Raw genomic sequence first — 19,631 nt, forward strand, 5'->3', positions numbered from 1 at the left:
AAGAAGTTATTTTTATACCTGAGGGAAATGAGCTCATGTTTGGTTAAAAGGCTGCATTTGTCTGATAGTTTGCAGCCACTGAAAGGTGAAACCCTCTATTCACTACCTTTTTCTCCATTCTTCAATAATGTTCTCCCTGGCTCAGCTGTCTGTGGGATCTCTTAGCAAGGCAGTGCAAAAAACTAGCAGAAAGTTACTCAGTTTTTGTTGCTGATGATTTCGTGAGACATCCTCGGGATCAGGAGTCAGTGGAGGACTGGAGACTCTGCCAGGGAAGGCAGGGCTGTGCTGCTGAAGTAGGAAATTGAGGGGAGAGGGGCTGGACCCATTCATGTGTTGGCACTGACCCTTCACATCAGCTCAGCTGCCTTATAATGTTTGCTCCACCTTAAAAATACCGAGTTTGTTTTTTTTCTTAATCACAAGAAAAAACCCAAATTCACTAAAATGTAAGTGTCTCCATGAAATGTTCTTGCCAGTGTTTAATTTAACATCTAATGTTATGGCATTTTATATCAGTTGTATTATGAACTATGTTGGGAATACTTCGCAGTCCTACAATGGTTATTTTCACCTCAGTAGAGCAAGTAATAGATTAAAAGACAAGAGCTCCGGTCATGGCAAAGAACCACATGTTTTATTTAAATGTCATACAATTAATGTCTTGCTTTCCAGGAAGGGATAACAGTGTGCTTGCTTTTAATAGCTGATACTGCAGCATTTCTAAATTATAAAAGACTGAGATTAAGGTGGTTTTATGCACAGCACACTATAAAAAAAATTCAAAGGCTAGATGTTTTGAACCAAATACTTTTTAAAACAGTTCTTATTTTCACTTAAATGTTTATACATCATAAAATCTGTCAGCTTCAAACACGCATATTGTAGGAGTATTTGGGTACAAGCTCTCATAATTTACAGTCTTACAACAGTGTTATGGTGACTGCTTGAATAACATTTAAAACAACACTATGTTCTGTACACTTTAACATACTATTTTATATCATTTAACAGAAGCAAATGAAGAATTACAAACATGTGAACAGGTAGCCTTGGTACATTTTGATGTTTGCACAATGAGGTAACTGAAGGTTATTTTCTTTACCACACATGACTATTTTCAGAAATCATTGACAAATAAAACAGCTGTCTCAGAAATCGTTGAGATTTCTGAGCTTTCATGATCATATGAATAGCCACAATAAGACTTAATATATTTCTGGTTCTCTTACTTCAGGGGTTATCCATGCGCCTAAGTAAACCAAACAGTAACTGTGAATTCAATATAGAGATCATACATTGCTCCTGAGCCATCTGTGGTGAATTTTGATTTGTAGGAGGAAGTTTCAATAAATTTTCAATATATTCAATACATTTTTAATAAATAGATCAATTTTAAATAGAAATCAGCCAATTTCTTGTAAAAAAAAATAAATTTGCCTTAAGGTATTTATTTTTAAATTTTTACCCCTAGCAATTTTCACTAAACTGCCTTGCATATTGCTTTGCTAATGGCTTTGGAAAAGTAAAATATATTCTATAATGCTTGTTTGGTCTACTTGGGAAATAAAGTCTTTTCCCCTCAGGCACACAAATCCTAAGTTAGGGCTATAATCGGTCTAAAAGATGTTAATACATAGTAATGCTTTATCATAGACGTAAAAAGCTAGTAATGCATTCTAAATACAGTGTCCCTTGCCTTTGACTGATTAGATACATTCTGATTTCTTTATCTTACTGAAACAAAGGCATCACTTTCAGAAGAAACACAAGCCACAGTGTAGAGAATGCCTAGCTATATCACATGTGCAAGGTCTTGCCTTCAGCATTCTGTTCTTGAGCGTTCCTGCTGTGCCTGTTCTGTATTCATCGAAATAATGAGAAAAACAACTGAAGTGGAGCAAACAATAAGCAGCTCTTGCATCTTCCTCTTGTGCTTCAAGAAAGTTGATGTTTAAAGGCCTTCAAAGAATACCTGCCATTCCTCCTGCCTTTTTTGTGTCTCTAATTGCTATTACCGAGTAAAATGTTGCTGGCAGTTATTCTGTAACACTTAGAGAGCACAACCAGCAGCTCGGAGAAATGTGCTGCTCTCGGGTGTGATGTACAGGGGGAGCTGTAATCTGTTGGCAGTAGGGGTGTGTGTGTGCTGGGCTAACCCTGGCCGGCTGACAGACCACGTCCCGGCAGTTCCAGCACTCCCCCTCCTCAAGGTAAGGGGAGAAAATAGGATGGAAAAGTTCATGAGTCAAGATAAAGGCACTCGCCAACTACTGTCACAGGCAAAACAGACTCAACTTAGGGAAAATTAATGTACTGTAAGTTAAAAATAGAGTAAGATGATGAGAAACGAGGACAAAGCTAAAATTACTTTCCCTCCAATCCTCTTTCCAGGCTCAGCTTCACTCCTTTGCTCGTGACTCTTCTACCTTCTCTCCACTGAGCATTGTAAGCAGATGAGGAACAGGGGCTGCAATCAGTCTGTATCAGCTCCTCTCTGTTGCTCCTTCCTTCTCTCTCTGTTCCCCAGCTCCAGCAGGAAGTCCATCCCATGGGATACAGTCTTTCACAAACTTCTCCAACGTGGGTCCTTCTCACAGGCCACAGTTCTTCATGAACTGCTCCAGCATGAGTCTTTTCCAGGGGTTATAGTCCTTTGAGAGCAGACTGCTCCAGTGTGGGCTCCTCTCCACGGGCCACAGTTCTTGCCAGCAGTCTGCTCCTGTCTGAGCTCTCCGTGGGCTGCACCTTTGTTCAGGGTATGTCCACATGCTCTGGCATGGGGTCCTCCATGCGCTGCAGGTGGTTATCTGCTCTGGCATGGTCCTGCATAGGTTAAAGGAGAACAAACTGTGCCACCACTTCTCCATGGACTGCAGGGGTATCTCTGCTTCAGGAGCTCCACCACCTCCTCTCCCGCCTTCTTCACTGACTTTCAGGTCTGCAGGGCTGTTGCTCTCACATTTTTCTCTTACCCCTCCCTCTCACTGCTCCTGTACGGTATTTTTCACCTTTTCTTAAACACGCTCTCACAGAGGCACCAGCTTGGCGCAGCCTTGGGCAGTGGCGGATTCATTTTCAAGCAAGCTGGAACCAGATGTTCCTGGCATGGAGGCAGCTCCTGATGCCTTCCCAGAGAGGTCACCTGTCAGCACTGCAACCACTGCCAGCACATTACCATGTCAAACTCAGTACGGAAGGTTTGTGCCGTTATTTGGAACTCTATGCCAGCACAGAAGGAAACAAAATGGAAAGGCAGATCCCTGTGTTAAGCCATAAGCATGTTGTTCTCTCTCTAGGTAAGAGTTTGCCTATTTTGTAAGAGCTGCAGAAGAAGCTGTTTTCAAGGACCACCACTGATACCTTTAACAAGCCAAAAACCTCTTCCCTCTTCATTTGAGGCCAATATTCATATTTAAAAAGGGAAAGAATAATTAGTTATATCACTAACTGTTCTTTGGTTTGATGCCAAGGAAAATATTGAAGAGTTTGATCATGGAGAGCCCTTCTTCATGTCCTCTCCCCCTGCTTTTTTTTTTTTTTTTTTTCTACTCAGCTTTAATTTTGGAGAACCTAGAAGTTCTTGAACATGAACATTCTGAGAACATCCTTAAGGGCAGGTAACAGCTTCTCCTGAAGCTGTTCATTGCACTGATTAACTACTGCCGCACACAGCAACAATCAGTTCTTTAGACAATCTCATTCAACATTTTGTTCGTGTCTTGTCCTACCTCCATCAAACATTTTTGATTCTTTATTGTCATTTATGCTTGTTGGTGGCAGTTTGGTCTAGCTCCAGCACTGGATCAGTGCAAATGGTTTTCATCATGGCTTGTTTTATTCTGTCATGAAAGCCACAATAAATATACTGCCCTCAGTGAGCAGGTGACCAGCTCCCACAAATAGCATTTCATTTGAATTTCTATCAAAAAAATATAAGATCTGAAATGTCAGCGTTTCCTATTAAAATAAAAATTAAAAATATCAATCAGCTTTAATCCCAGCTGTTTGCTACATATTGTACATCCCAATATGTTTACACAGTTGCTTGGGTACAAGGCAACAAAGCCAGTCCACACTGTTCTATCAGCTTCATGATAAAGTGAGTTTCAAAACTTAGGAAGTGAAGGAGGCAGTGCTCTGCTCCCCTTCCAGCTCAGGGGTTTCTGTTTGAGTAGTCATGCTGTGTACTGTAATGCTTCTGATTTTCTGTGTTAGAACTAAGGATTTTTTTAAATAATTGCTGAGTGGCCATTCAGCTCTTCCAAGAAGTTCTAGCAAGTCACTGCAGTTAACTTTAAAAACAGCTCTCAGAAAAAAAAAAAAAAAAAAAAAAAAAAAAAAAAAAAAAAAAAGAGAGAAACAAAGAATCAGAAAGGCAACTAAATAAAATTTCTGCTGGTGTCAAGCACCCCTGATCTGACCAGCACAAAAGCTGACATACTGATTAGCCCAAGAGTCCATCTGACTCACCCTTCTGATCTCTGTGGTACTGAGCAGAATGTGTAGGAAGAGAGCAAGAACAGGAGTAGCACACAACGATCCTTCCTCCAGCATCCAGTCACAAGTAGCTTAGGAGCCAAGCTAGAAATAATTAATACCAGAATTCTACTGATTTTGTATTCCACAGTTTAAAGTAGCTGTGAAGGTTTAAAATGTTTACAACAATTTAAAGGAAAAATCGAGACAGGAGGTAGACTATTTGAGATGCATTAGCATTCACATTTTTTGCTGGCTGTGCTCAGGCAGCGTAGGATCTGCACAGCCTGCACAGGCTGCCGCCTCCCCAGTACGCCAAATCCTCCTCAAATATTTGCTTTTTAATCAACAAGTGATTTGAACTGCACTATTTGTTCTCCTTCCTGTTAATAGCTCATGTTCTGCATTAGAAAGATGAAAGCCTACAGTTCTTTCACATTTAGGGTTGTGTTTCTGAGCCACCACATTCAGCACTTTTCCTATTTCCTATTACAGTTCTCAGAGCTAATTATACTGCCAACCCCTTCGCATTTCCCGGGTTACAATTTGCAGTAGTGTAACAACGAATTAGGCAGTGTTATCAGGTAACTCCTGTTGAAAAGAAGTGTACTGGCTCCTCGTTACAATTTAGCATTGCTTTTGTGAAATCAGTAATAGCATTAGTCATTCTCAGAGGGAAAAAAAGGGAAAAATGATGGTGGTTTTGGTTACTGAGACTAGATAAAAAGGGAATCTGCTAGGAAGGAAAGGAAAATAACCACTCAATAGTTGTGAAAATAGCTGTATTTTCATTGAATTGAACAAATCTATGTCTAAAACTATCTCAAAAGATTATTTAATACCTTCTCCTCCTCACTAAAGGCTAGTTAGATGCCTGGCAGATGTTATCTGATGTGTTATTGATCCAGTGAAGGTGATTCCAAAGGTCTGCTTCAGTGCTTCATTATTCTTATATGATTTTTTTCCCCTAATATTTAACATAAATTTCACTGAGTTCAAATAAGAGCATTATTTCTTCTACCTTTCATCATGCCTTGGCTCATTAATCACCTTTTCCAGCAAATCACTGCGCAGTCAGAGACATCTATAAGAAAGTCTGGGCAAGGGTTATAAAACAAATCCAGTTCCTCCACAAATCACATTTTCTAAGCTTCCTCTTGGTCTTGCTGCCTTCAGGAAGAATTATTCTTCTGTCTCTGTTACATTCAATGCCTGATCAAAACCAAACAGAACAACATAACTGCCTTCTGTGTCCTTCACTGTACCCTTCAAATGGTTTAGTTATTTATAACATCCTACTCGTGTTCCTATTTATTGCAATTACGTATTTTTCTCTGCAGCACTACTGCCTAGACAATTAGGCCCCATTTTATATTTGTGCTTTTGATGTTCTGCTTTTACAGATAATACTTGATATTTTTTATTAAATTTCTTGTTGTTTTCTCCAACCCATTCAATAGGACTATTTTTATTCCATTATTCAAGTTATTGTGAAAAATATTAATTAGCTTTTGGGGCAAAAACCTACCCATCTCCTTGCACCTATTCCTTCTACTTTGATAAACCTTTATTAGGAATGATTGGTTAGTTTTTCGCTAGATCATACATTCTTATGTGAGAGAGCAAAAAAAAAAAAAGACAAAATTACTACAAAATAACACATCTACTTTTTATTTCTTCTTCATCCATTAAACTGGCTGCCTAAACAAAGAATAAAAAAAAATCAGATTATTTAACATAATATACTCCCGACACATCTGTGTTGGATGCTCATGGGTGATGCTGGGAGTTTATTTGTAAACACTTCCCAGGTTAATATAGTTTAGTCATTTTATTATTTTTCTAATGGCTTTCTGGATGTCGAGCTGAGTCTGATGTACTCAGCATTTCCTCAAACCTCCTGCTATCCTCCCAATCTACAAAGGGTAGCGGGAGAGGAAGGGTAGATAATTTTTTTTTTTGCATTTGGACCTACACACACAATTGCTGATCATACAGGAAACCTCTTTATTTTTCCGTGTAATTCAGTGACATAATTGTTGCTAATATTTCAAGGAATGTATTTCTTTGAATGTTTATAAACAGAACTGAAAAATAGTCTAGGAACTATTTTCACTTGACAGGGTACTGCATCTGAAAACACACATGTAAAGATGCAAAATATCTGAAAACACAGAGAATAAAAAAATGCCCAGGACCCAAGGGTAAGGTATTTAAGCAATGTTAGCTTTGTCTACAGGATGCCAATGCATATACAACTCATGCTTCTGCCAGCTTTTATTTCTTTAAAAAGAAGTTTGCAATTTCATCCTTAGCTCAGCCCACGAAGATACTGCAGAGGTCACAGCAAAAGAAACCAAACAAAACCAAACAAGCAACCTAATACTGAGAGAGATTTTCTTTCATGTGTTTTCCTGTGACTACATCCATCTGCACTTTCTCATAAAGATCTGCTTTTAAAGAGATTTAGTCTTCATCTTCTCCTACCATAATCATTGCAAAGGCTAAACACAAAAACTAGTCTGAGAGCAGGTCAGTATAAAAATGCTTAGCTTTGCTTCCCCCTGTACTTTCATGCTTTTCAAACACAGTATTTCCCATGAGCGTACAATTAAGACTGAACACATTTACTTTTTGTAAGGTACATGTGTATCTGTCCAAACCTATACTACCAAGACTAAAATTAGAAGTGGGGTATCAGCCTTAATCTTCTCTGTTATGTTCAGTCTGGCTTAGAAATATAGGAAGGAAATACAGGAGAAACCAGAAGAAATTACAGGAGAAATCACAGGAGGAAAATCTACTCAAGACCTTCCCTCAAATGAAAAGAATGGTAATAATTTAAAAAAACAACAAGAAAAAAAAATCCACCACTTGAAAATTCTGCATTATGTTGTATGAGGTGCCTTTCCTGTTTCCCAGGCAACTTCAGAGAGAAAGAAAAGATCTGGTGTATTGATATATAGATATATATAGATATATATATGATGCATTGAGTGAAACAAAACTCAGAATCACCTCTGTAATACAGTGGAATTAAAATAACATGAAATTACGATTTTCCACTATTGCAAATTTGGTGGTAACATTATTGGTAATGAACAGGCACTTGCTCATGGAATCATAGAACAAATGGCTTGGGTTGGAAGGGACATTAAATATTATCCCATTCCAACTCCCCTTCCACTAGACCAGGTTGATCAGAGCCCCATCCAGCCTGGCCTTGAAGACTTCCAGGGACGGGGCAGCCACAGCTTTTCTGGGTGACCTGTTTCAGCGCCTCACCAACACCTCACAGGAAAGGATTTTTTCCTAATGTCTAATCTAAACCTATTCTCCTTCTATGTGAACTCATTCCCCCTTGTCCTGTCACTACACGCTCCTGTAAAAAGTCCTGCCCCATCTCTCCTGTAAGTTCCCTTCAGATACTGGAAGGACCAAACTAGGTCACTCAAAAGCTGGACAACCCCAGCTCTCTCAACCCTTCCTCATGGGAGAACTGCTCCATCCATCCCTCTGATCATCTTGGTGGCCTCCTATGGACTAACTCCAACAGGTCCTTCCTAAGCTGGGGACCTTTTCCCTTCCCTTTTCCGCTCGGCTGTGCTGGCTCCAGGCACCCGCCGGTCCCAGGGGCGGGATCCATCCCGGCTCCCTTTCCCTCAGGGCGGCCCGGGCTCCCCGCCCCTCCCGCCCGCCCGGCGGAGGCGGAGCCGCGCAGGACTCGGAGCCGCCGCCGCTGCCGGAGCAGCTGCCGCCCGCCCGGGGCCATGGAGGAGTTTCACCCCCACAACGACGAGGTAGGGGCTGCCACCGCCCAGGGTGTGGGGGCTGTGCCGGGGCTCTGGGCCAGCCCGGGGCCGAGCGGGGTTAGCTCTGCGGCTTCGGCTGCCGCCGGCCTGCCCAGTGCCCGGGATGGGTGTTCCCTCCGGGAAGGGGCCGCAGTGCCGGGCACTGTCAGACCGCGGCCATTTTTTTCCCCAATTTCCCTGGAAAATCCACCCGAGCCCCGACCCCCCCCCCCCCCCCCCCCCCCCCCCCCCCCCCCCCCCCTCGTTTCCCTGGGGAAAACCCAATAAGTGCCGGGCCGGGCCAGCGTCGCGGGCCGGTCCTGCCAGCCCGGGCGGGGGAGCCGATCCCTTCCCAGGGCGCCGCCTCGGGGCTCTGGCCCCCGGTTTTCATTAAAAAAAAAACAAAACAACCAAACCTAATTTAAACATTAATACCCCTTGAGGTTTCTGCCCCTGCCCGAGTGTTTGAAATTCGTGGCTAGGAAGAGGCGGGCGGCACGACGGCACGTGCCGCGTTCCCTTTTGGAATCCAAGCCGAGCGCCGATGAGTAGGAATGAGTAGGAAATAGGAGGAATTGAAACTTGCAAGCTTTCCCTGCGCTCGGGAGAGATATTTGGGTACCCCAATGACTGTGCAGACTAGTTTTTTTTATGCTAGGGTTACAAAGCCTGTTGGAAGCAAGATGTAACCTGCGTGCTACTAAGTCCGTGACTCCCATAAAAACACAGATTATAAGATCCAGAATAAAAGATTTGCCGTTCAATTTTTCTTGGAGAATATTTCCCACGACAGCAGTAGACAGTGGTAGGATTCAGTCGTTGCAGAAACTGTAAGTTGAACTGAGCTTACCGAGGCCTGAGCTTTTTGTCCTCAGTCAAACATCACTGGCAAAGCAATACCAAATAACATAAGTATGGAGCTGGGGGAAAAACTAAGATTTTTAGAGTTATACTAACAGACCGCAACAGAAATAACTAGACACGAGGCCTAATCAGTATGTGTTCCTTAGAGTAAAACTGTATAACAGGTTTACTTTTCAGTCAAAAATAATAATTAACTTCTATTACAGATGATCTTCAATGCTGATGAGGCCCACAACATAGTTAAGGAGGTAGGTTTAAACTGCTGTGTTTCAGAGAATTTCTTTACCTTATCTTGCCTTGAAGTTTAGTAAAAACACTTATTTTCATTGACCATCCCACATAAATTCAATCTTATATAAAAGTATTATTTTTATCAAATAAAGACAGAGTTTAATTTGGAGCTGTTTCAAGCTTCATTTAATTGCTGTCTTCAACTACCCTAAGAGGAGAGCCAGATTTGCATTGCTGTGGAAAGAGGAGGAGTGGCAGTCACAAGTTGCAAGGGAAATTCACCAATTTTTTTGCCCCTTTATCCAGCTAGAGAGAAGCTAATAACTATAGAGGCTGGAGGGAGAGCTTGTGGAGTATCCGTTCTTAGAGATTTTTAAGACTTGACAAGGCCTTGGACAATGTAATCAGACTTGGAATTTAGCCTTGGCTTGTGTGGGAGGTTGCACTGCATGAGCTTGTTGTTCTAGCAGTGCTTTTGAAAAACATTTTTTACACAGAAAGAGCAGGCTGACAAGTCAGTAGCCTGATGGTCTGAGTTAAATACCTGGTAACTAGAGTGTGATTAATGAAGAGCCTGTGGCTTACAGGTTTTGCAGGGAAGCAAAAAGCATTTTTAGGAAGGAATTCCTGGAGTGGCTCTGCAGGTCCTTTTCCATTTGCCCTGTAAGGAAGGGAAAGGACTGTACCTTTGAGGTTGCTACAGTACACAACAGCAAGCTCTTGGATGTCAGATAAACGACAATTCAACCCTTTATGTAACTGTCCCTGCCTTGTGAAGCCAAACAGGGTATGAGACAGACTCCAGACGCTGGGAGTAAAGCCAAATGTTTCTGCCTCTGACTGGAAGCTTAACCAGAGCTCTAGCACTGGGTACATTTCTGGAAGGACCAAAATCCCTGAGGGGTCTTGTCCCTATTGTGTTTTGTGGATGTTTGTTTTCATTGACTCCTTTGGCCAGCTTTTATACACTGTGGTCAGAACTAATTGGGCTTTTCAAAATCTGGGGCATAAGGCTCTTACACAGCCTGGTAATGGGTGATTAGAACATGGGATTCATCGTAACTGAAAATCAGAGGGGAACATAGTTTTATTTTACTTGCCTTTTCCAGAGATATGTTTCTTAGCTGGGTTTCTCAATTTTAAGAAGTATCAATCAGCACGTAATTCTGAATTTCTTAGGAGCAGGGAATGCAATTTAAGAGTTACAAGAAGTGAGAAGGCTTTTTGTTCAATGACTTTAAGTTTAAGCAAGGGTTGGCCAATCAGTAGCTTTGGGAGAACATGCAATTTTCAGGCAGTTCAGGTATTTCTTGTACTGCAAGATACAATATCTGAGTATCTTGCGTATCTTCCTCATCTCTTGAGCTGGGGTCTCACTATTGTCATTCTGTCTCTGAAGATTTTGGAATTTTGCTCACAGGCTCTGAAAGGTTGGCCAGCCCAAGCTGATACTATTGATTGGAGTTGTACCATTTCCATTACAGTAGCTTCTGGAAGCCAGGCTGGAGTAGACAGTCATTAGGAACAGTGGGATATGTTAGTATCTTCACTGGTAAATACATACTTTGTACTTAAAGTATATGGCTAAAATCTTTCCTGCAAGAAATGTTCAGTCAGGGCCTCTTTTTTATTCATGTAATATTGTGGTAAATGTGGAATGAAAATAAGTTTCCAAGAAGGGTTATTTTACTTCTCATTCAGCATCTGATACCTGATGATATCAAGTGATTTAAAGTAACCTAATTGCCAGAAAAAATTCCTCAGACTGAAACATTTTGAACCTTTGTATTTTGAAATATATTTACTGTAACTATTTTTTTCTCTGTTTTAGTGCATAGAAAGTGTTTTAGGCAAGGCAGATTATAATCACAACAAAGTCAACCAGTGGACTGCTGCTATAGTGGAACAGTCACTGACACATCTGGTGAAATTGGGGAAAACATACAAGTACATAGGTAAGTACAAGCAGTTGTACCACATGCAGTCACAGTAAATAATTGCTGAAAAGTTCATGTGGATGCAGTGCTGTACTCAATAGGAAGTTTTAAACTGTAAGCAAAGCAGAGCAGATACCTGAACTCTTCTGTTATATAGATTTTTAGTAATACCTTATGGTAAAGCTGTGGCAGTTTTACCTGGGCTGAACATACTGATAACTCTTCACAGACGTCTTAACAGATTATATGTTATGTGGTCTTTTCTGATTGCTAAACAAGCCCAAAACAATGATATGAAGTTTTTGGTATCAGTTCAGGAAATAATTGCTGTCTTAAATAAAATTATCAGTTGGATTAAGCTTCCTGTAAATGCAAACATTTGGAACACTTTAGTCCTGTATGCTGTCACGTCCCATTGTATTTATATATATGTGGAAGGGAAAGTGAAATAAGTAGAAGTTTAACCCACTTTGGTCCTTTTGTGGAGTGTAGTGTTTGCACTTAGTTCTGTTTTGAGAGTTTTGGGTTCAGATTATCTCTGGATTTATGACCATTGCAGGTCAGTCTAGAAATGCTGCATGTTACTGGAGTGTGGTTTCAGAGAGCAGGCAACAAGCATTTTTGGGGAACAACTCTCTTAATTGTGACTTCTGCTGCATCTGTGAGAAGAGCACCTGCAGACCTGTTCTGAGGTGCACATGACACAAGCTAATATCTAAGAAGTTTAAAAGATAAAAATCATAATCCTATTAGCAAGCATTTTGTTAAAGCCGTTGTGTTAATGTGAGTAAAAATAATCACGAAATGAATAACAAGTTCTTGAGGAAAATACCAGGGGTGAGGGGGTTGTCAAAATCAGTTTTAACTGCCACGTGCCAGCCTTTTGAAAATGTGAAAATGTAATACAGGCTTGAGTTCAGAAGTCCTGAATGATTCACCTCTTCTGCTTTAATAATGGATTCCTTGATGTTATGACTGCACCTTGCAGTTACCTGTGCGGTGATGCAGAGGAGTGGAGCTGGTCTTCACACAGCAAGCTCATGCTTCTGGGATACCACAACTGATGGTAAGCTTCCCCATCCAAATAGAGAATTTGTAGTGAAAGAAACATTACTTCTTGCTCAGCTGTAATATTCGTGTTGAACATTTTCAGGAGTGGCTGTAGAAGCAGCAGCTTTCAGAATTAGCTGCTTGTTTACAATCCCAGCAGAAATGTTACCAGTCAGTGCCTGCACTAAGAGCGATTGCTTTGTAAATTATGAGAAGCAGGAATAGAAATGCCTTCCATTCTGAAACAAGAGTCAAAGCATTTAATCCTTGTCAGTAACCATAGATTGGTTGAAGAACCATCACAGGCAGTAAAACGTTAACTGTAAATACAAGTGGTTAGTCCTAAACATATCTACCTGGCTGCTGCGAGGAGGAGAACAGAGCTTGGTGAAAAATAGAAATAGTTTGACTAACAGCATGTGTTTTGTCTGCTTAACTGTCAGCCAGGCCTTGGATGCATTGTAGTGTTTCAAAATTAGTTCTAAATACATTTTTTTCCCAGGTTCAGAATATCATGGGGAAACAGTATTAAAATAATCTTATGTCTGTGCCAGATTCAGAAAGGTCTTCTGAGAAGAGCACACCAAGGCTTAACATTAAAGCAGAGAGGGCATCAAAGAGTTAACCAAGGTTAAAAAAAAATTGTGAAATGAAGTTAAGTAAACAAGTACAGTTTAATTTTCATATTTCCTTGGCTTGTAAGGTATTGATACAATAGAAGAGGAAAAATTACAGAAAGTAAATACAGTAGAATGTATTTGCTCCAGGTTTTTTTTTTTTCTGACTTCTTGTTTGATTATCTTGCCAATTTCATTTTTAGATTATTAAGGATTTTAAACTGTCCTAAGAATACAAAAGTCATGTTAGGTAGCAAACAATGTACAAATTAATGAAAATGTTTTGAGGAGTGTAGTCTATTTGTAGGCAAGATGACATACTATTGTTTACCTTAAATTGCAGCTGAAATATTCATACGAATTTGACATCATTTACACTGTGATAAAGTGAATGTAGTAAAGACACTGGAATTCTATTTTCCTTTTTGTAATAATCTCTTCTAGGAACCTGCACAGTGAGATGGGAGAACCGGACAATGAACTGCATTGTCAATGTGTTTGCTGTTGCTATTATCCTGTAGCTGACTGGAAGATAAAGATAAGCAACACCGAAGCCTTTAAAAAAAATAATTATCCAAACATATGGCTAAATGTTTCAAACTATTATTTGTTTCTGTATGAGGAGGATACAGAAATTCTCTACAGAGAGCATACAGTCTAAGCCAGTTCTCATAGATTAATTATCTGAAAGCTAGCAAAAAAATTTAATTTATATATATATATATGTATGTATCTATCTAAAGAGAAAGTTTTAGTAATTTAAATATTCAGAAGTATGTTAATGAGAAGATGCCACAAAGATTAATACAATTTATGTCAAAGCTAATATCAAAGATACTTTATTCAAAAAGAAAAAAACATATCAAATCAAAGGAAGTGTCAAAGGGCAAGCAAGACCTCTCAGGATCACAGTGCATTTGGGAACAAATTACAAACACAATTCAGAGTGGATATGTTATAAATAATACTGGTTCTTCATGTTTGATTAAACAAAACTGACTTTCACTTTGAATGCCGGTGCTTGTGAAATTGCATGAGCATCCCATATTGGTCAAGTGTGAACATTTACACTGGCATTAAATCCAGTTAAGCTTTTCCCTCTGGAGGCAGAGGAGGACTTTGCTGGGTGAAATATACCTAGTCCTAGCAGAGTTCTAATTTGTCTTCAAATAAAGAGAATAATGTTTATTAGCAGTTCAGGGAAACATGCTGGGGATGTGACACCAGCCCTTAACTCATTGTTTATGAATCCAAAAACATTCTGAAGGTACCTAAATTTGATTTTATTCCATGATTGTGGAATTTGTGACAAGCACTTTATTGATTCCTCATGCAGTAGCCAGGGGCTAGGGCAGTAAGACTGGACCCACATCACTCCAAGTAGGGTAAAAGTGTTTGGTGAGAAGGCACACACATTTCTAGAGGCTCTTGCTAGCTTTGAAAGCATTTATCAGAGTAACATATCTGTTGTTTATAAGAGTGTTTCCTATGTTCCCTAAGTCTAGAATTGGATCTTAGTCCCAGGAAATACTACTGTTAAGTTTTGAGCACTAAGAGTTCCCCTCCTTTAAAAATTTATGCAAGTTCTTAGCTTTGCTCATCTGATGAGTCTTAACTTGAAATATTCCACGTGGAAGAAAAACATTTGCACACACGGATGTATTTGCCAGATTGGGGCCTACATTTTTGTTCGTTAATGCACAAATTATATGATAAAGATATGTATTGATACCAAAAATGCCTAAATGAGTGCTGCCACTAAGTGGCAGCTGTGTTAAGTTGTTTTCTCAGATGCTGCTTATGAACAGAATTTTTTCTTTATAACTGTATGTCTTTGGAAGAGACTGGTAACCACCTAACAGCTGCTGTAAGGCTGTTTTGGATTTCCAGAAATGAATATTAAAGCACTACTACACAGTTTTGTTTGGTTTGATTTGTTTTGGGTTTTTTTTCCAGATAATTGACTATTAGGATGTGTAACAAATGTCCCATACAAAGAGCAAGCTAAAAAATACTTTATTGTTTAAGTTGTGTATACATGTGATTGGTATGACACTACAGAAGGAACATGTGTATATATAATTCACAGTACTGTTCAAAATATCTTACTTTGCAGACAAACAGAGTTCTGGTTTTACCTGTGTGCAAGTAAAATTAGGACTCTATTATTGCATTGGGCTACCAGTGTAGCATGAAAATGTGTATGTGTCCTACTGACCTTCAAATGTAGATTTATTAAGCATTATTTGGGTTGGGACAAATTTCTGGACTGTGCGCCAGCATCCAAGAGCTGAGATGTGGAACTGACGGAAACTCAGAAGTTTCACTGATATTTGGGATTGTGCAAAGTGAAAAAAATACATGGAGTAGCAACTGGAAAAAGGTTTGATACAGTTAGTACAGTTTAAGAAGTGGGTGTGTAAAAATAGTGGTGGCTTTTATCCCCTTTAATGTGCATTCAGGTGCCATGGTCAGAAGAAATATTCCACACAGCCACTTGTAATCTCATTTGGTATTTTTGCTTTACTTGAAAACAAGGTGCTCTGAGTAAGACTGTCAGTTTAATGAGGCTTGGTGAAGGCCCTGCTGCAGAAGAACCCTAGAAAATACTGCTTAATTACAGGACTGCTTCATTTTAATTTCTGCCCAAAAATTAAAGTCTTGCCTTAGTTGTATTTTTGCCTTGTGTTCTTGATCAATATAAATAGGAACGGAGAAAAATATTCCTCTTACTTTTCTTGACTTGTATACAATAGTGAGAACTTGGGAAATGCATTGAAGCTGTGTGTGCATTTTAGAGACAAAACCTTGTCAAAGGCTTGTTCCCAGACTAATTCCTTACACCTCAGCTACTCAGACCTTTTCCTCTTACCACGTGTCTTGATGATGCAAGTTAAAGTTTTGTTACTATAGAAAGATTACTGTGAAATTCTGGAAAAAGTATGTTCATTCTGTGTCATATCCTAGTGAACTTAACTTCTTTCCCATCTTTCTTTTTCCATCCTCTGTGAGTACAAACAGCTACTGGTATTTAATATAACTCTCCAAACGAATGCTGAATGCTATCAGCTGCTTTTCCACGTAGTTTGTTTTCAGGGATAAAGCTATGAATTGCAGAATATTAAAACCCACAACAACATTTCGTTAGTGTTTTTTATCAATACAATATTTCCTTAGTTGTTACAATTAGGAGAATGAGTCATCATTAGCAATGGGAATTTTTTTAATGGGACATGGGGAGTTTGCATTAAGGTGTATGTGGAGATATTTGTTCCCATGTATGATTTCATGAAGAAAGACACCTGTTATTCTTCCCATGCAGATTTTTTTAATCTAGAGAAAAGTGAAAGTAAGGGACCAGATTGATACTTTTCCGTTTCATTGCTGGCCAGGTGTCTGTCAGTAGCTCGTTGCCTTTCCGATGACTCTCTTCCCATTACACTCAACTTGATCAATGAAACAAATACGAATCCTGGTATGTTCAATTTAGATTCATCCCAGCTTGCAGCCAGCTGGAGTTGGAGGTGAATGTCAGCACAGTAACCACTGGTAGGCTGTATGCATCAGTACAGTAGCTGCCAGTTCAAGAAAGATGGGATTTGTTCTAATACAGACAACAGGTCCTGTAGTGAACAATTCTTACCTGATCATTGGGATGTGCCTTTCTGGCTCCTGTGCAGCCTGACCAGGTGATTTTTTTCCCATTTTATTTGGAGAAGGATTTTTTAGCACAGTCATGGTGTGACACAAGTACAGAGCCAGACTGCACCCCCCTCGGAATATCCTGAGCCAGGAAGTCCTGTCTCTGTGCCCGCAGGACACTCCAAGCTCAAAGCCAGCCCTGGTTTGTCTCTCAGGGAGTATCAAAGCTCAGATGTGATACTTGGTAAGTGCAGCAATAAACCCAACTGCAAAGTGGCTCCAAAGCTGTGCAGTCACATCTACATTGTGTTGCATGTGAGCTGCTCTGGCCTGTTGGATCCATGCCAGGTAAGGGGTCTGTGGACATTGGCTTGTAGATGAAATAGTTTCTCTCCTCCCCCTGCTCAATGGAAGGCTGCAGCCAAACACCACATGCCCACTGAGGGAGATTTTTCTACTCTGAAGAGCCTAAATCACCACTGAGTGACTGGAGGTTTTAGCTCACGTGTTCCGTCAAGCTTCTGTTTTCAAGCACAGGAAACATGTGACAGCAGGTTTATTTGTTACATAAAAATTTTCTAAACAGAAACAGGGTCGTGCTGAAGTGACAGCTGCAGACACCCCTTAACACCCATCCCTCTGTCTGACCTAAAATGACTTGAAAAGGAGAATCAGGGTTACAGGCACACCTCACTGGTCATTACTGTTTGCGTCAGGCACTTACAGTCCCTCTCATGCAAAGGAGCTACCGAGGCCACAGAGCACAAGTGCATGAAGCAAAACAGACAGAAGGAGGCAAGTTTTGTATTGGCACTACCATTTTAAATAGACATTTTTACCACATATTTAAGTTAATGACAGAATTTGTTATCTATGCTTATGTAGCTTCACAGCATAGAGACCACAGCGTCCCAAATCATAGTCATTAAAATCCCCCATCTATACGGGAAGGTGGCAACATGGACAAACTGGCTCAGCTGCAAGACAAGCTTCCTTCTAGTCAGCAGGTTCTCCTTCTCAAAGACCTATACTGGATATAATTAATTTCTGAACAGTATGCCCCAAATCAGAAACATCATATCTGCAAAACATCATATCTGTTTTTGTAGAGTTTACTGCAATTTTTGAGGCAGCCATTGTACGGTGCTTGTTCATGACCAGCTGGGTAAAATTAGAGGTTGGGGGAAAGAGGAATGAATGAAACTGAGTCCTTATTTGGCACAAAGAAGTGTGATCTTTCTGTATAACTTATCACACACACACATATTTCTAAATATATCCATCCCTTTTTATTTATCCATTTCCCTAACAATTTTGAACCATACATAGACAATTTTGTTCATTTAGAATTCCATCTCTTGTTGCTTATTTCCACTTCAGCAACATCTAGATATGAAAACAAGGGCTCCAACAGTGTTTATACAAAAAAGTATCCTGTCTAGGGATAATACAATTTAGCATTTAGATATTAGCCAGCAGAAGGCAGAAGTGGGAGGGCTAGGTAATAGCAAGGCTATGACTGCCTTTATTGGTACTCACAGCACTCTGCTTGAGGCAGTCATGACTTTATCCAACCTCAGTTAATAAATTTGGGGGCTTTTACCAGTGGCTGTTGAAAGTGGTCTGACCAAATCATACAAGAATCTACTACTGGGTTTCAAGTGATGTCATTTGTTAGTTTGAAATGTCTTCAAGTTTGAAATGTGTTCAAGATTATGCAAGGACCTCACAGATCAATGCTGTGATAGCTATATAATATTCATGGCTCAGTTGAATAGGAAATTAACCTTAATCAAACTGTAGCCGCAGCTGTAGCTGTGAACCAATTATAGTTACCTATTTCGTGGCACTCATTATACATGTCCCCTGAACAAAAGCAAATGATTTTTTTGTAGGGAGCAACTTTGCAAAAGCTGGCTTTGAATGGGAAGGAATTGAGTAGCTTAAATTTAAGGTTTATTTCTGGATCAACTGGGGCTTAGGGATCAGTGCTGAGATCTTCCAAGCTCATCTCTGTAGCATTGCTTTGACATCATAAGCAACTTAAGCAGTCGCCTCAGGTGTGTGACTCTGTCTGTGCAAAGTTTCGCCTTTATTTGAGCAACAACTGGAAAATACACATTTTTCCAGTTTGGGCTCCATGAATTGCTCTGCATGAAGCAAACACAGACATCTCTGAACAGACAGTTCTGCTGCCACTGGGTGTAGGGGACAGCTGCAGCAGGTGTCTGTGCGTGGGAGAGCCTGTCCGATACACTCACGGGTGTGGGGTCAGCCAGGGAGGAAATTCCCCCCTCTGTGGTCTTAGAAGTAGTTATAACAAGTAACAGTAACTTTGTTACAAAACAGCGAGGGGCAGTTGTGGTTATGCCATTCCTGGTGAAACCCGTGTTTTCTGTGAAATTGTCACAGCCTCCAGGGAACAGGAGGCTGCAAACTGCTTGTCTTTGCTGGCTGGGAGATACCCCACGGATGCTGTTCTTACTTCCCTACTAGGAATTCCAGGCTCAGGGCAGAGGCTGCAGCTGTGAGTTGAGTGAGACCAGATGAGTCACCTGCTCATCTTCTGGCTTGGGCTGTTTTGGCATTAACAGTTGGACCCCATAAAAGTAATCTTTTCGTATGCATGCTTAACTGCACATATGACATACTTTTAATTTCAGTGTTGCTACTATTAAAAATACTTTCCCTTGAGAAGAGACAGAGTACTAGTAGTGGTACCTAGTGATACTGAACAGATGTTGCTGAAAATTAAAAATAGAGTTGGTGTTATCTATGGCCAACCTCCTTCAGTCTCGTAAAGATTTGCATGATGTTCTCTCTTTTACAAGTCAAACTTGAAACTGAGAAAAGCAATGAAGAGAGTCATTGTAAAGGGGCATGGAAAATACCAACAGCTGAAACAGAAACTGAGGAAAGAATAGAGCTCCAGATTAATTTTTTTATTTTATTTTCCACATAGGTAGATTATTTAAATGAATGGCAAACTCCAAGTCATAGAACCAACACTGCAATGCAGC

The 19,631-nt window shown here is 40.2% G+C and overlaps 1 protein-coding gene across 1 annotated transcript; it reads left to right on the forward strand.

Moving 5' to 3' along the window:
* The first annotated feature begins 8,176 nt into the window (after nucleotides 1-8,176).
* On the forward strand, nucleotides 8,177-15,277 carry DYNLT3 (dynein light chain Tctex-type 3). Its single transcript, XM_027886864.1, has 5 exons — nucleotides 8,177-8,279; nucleotides 9,341-9,382; nucleotides 11,197-11,320; nucleotides 12,291-12,368; nucleotides 13,414-15,277. Exons 1-5 carry the CDS (start codon nucleotides 8,250-8,252, stop codon nucleotides 13,488-13,490), a joined length of 351 nt encoding a protein of 116 aa, XP_027742665.1. The 5' UTR covers nucleotides 8,177-8,249; the 3' UTR covers nucleotides 13,491-15,277.
* Nucleotides 15,278-19,631: the final 4,354 nt, after the last annotated feature.

This window comes from Empidonax traillii, unplaced genomic scaffold, assembly GCF_003031625.1.
Source record: "Empidonax traillii isolate 1590-97213 ecotype Southwest subspecies unplaced genomic scaffold, ASM303162v1 scaffold1:size7828297, whole genome shotgun sequence".
In the NCBI taxonomy this organism is placed as follows: domain Eukaryota; kingdom Metazoa; phylum Chordata; class Aves; order Passeriformes; family Tyrannidae; genus Empidonax; species Empidonax traillii.

Excerpts from the sequence above, each read along its gene's own strand:
- DYNLT3 (XM_027886864.1), top strand. The coding sequence starts at position 8,250 with ATGGAGGAGTTTCACCCCCACAACGACGAG. Across the intron at positions 9,383-11,196 it reads CCCACAACATAGTTAAGGAG|TGCATAGAAAGTGTTTTAGG; the intron begins GTAGGTTTAAAC and ends TCTCTGTTTTAG. Across the intron at positions 12,369-13,413 it reads CTGGGATACCACAACTGATG|GAACCTGCACAGTGAGATGG; the intron begins GTAAGCTTCCCC and ends AATCTCTTCTAG.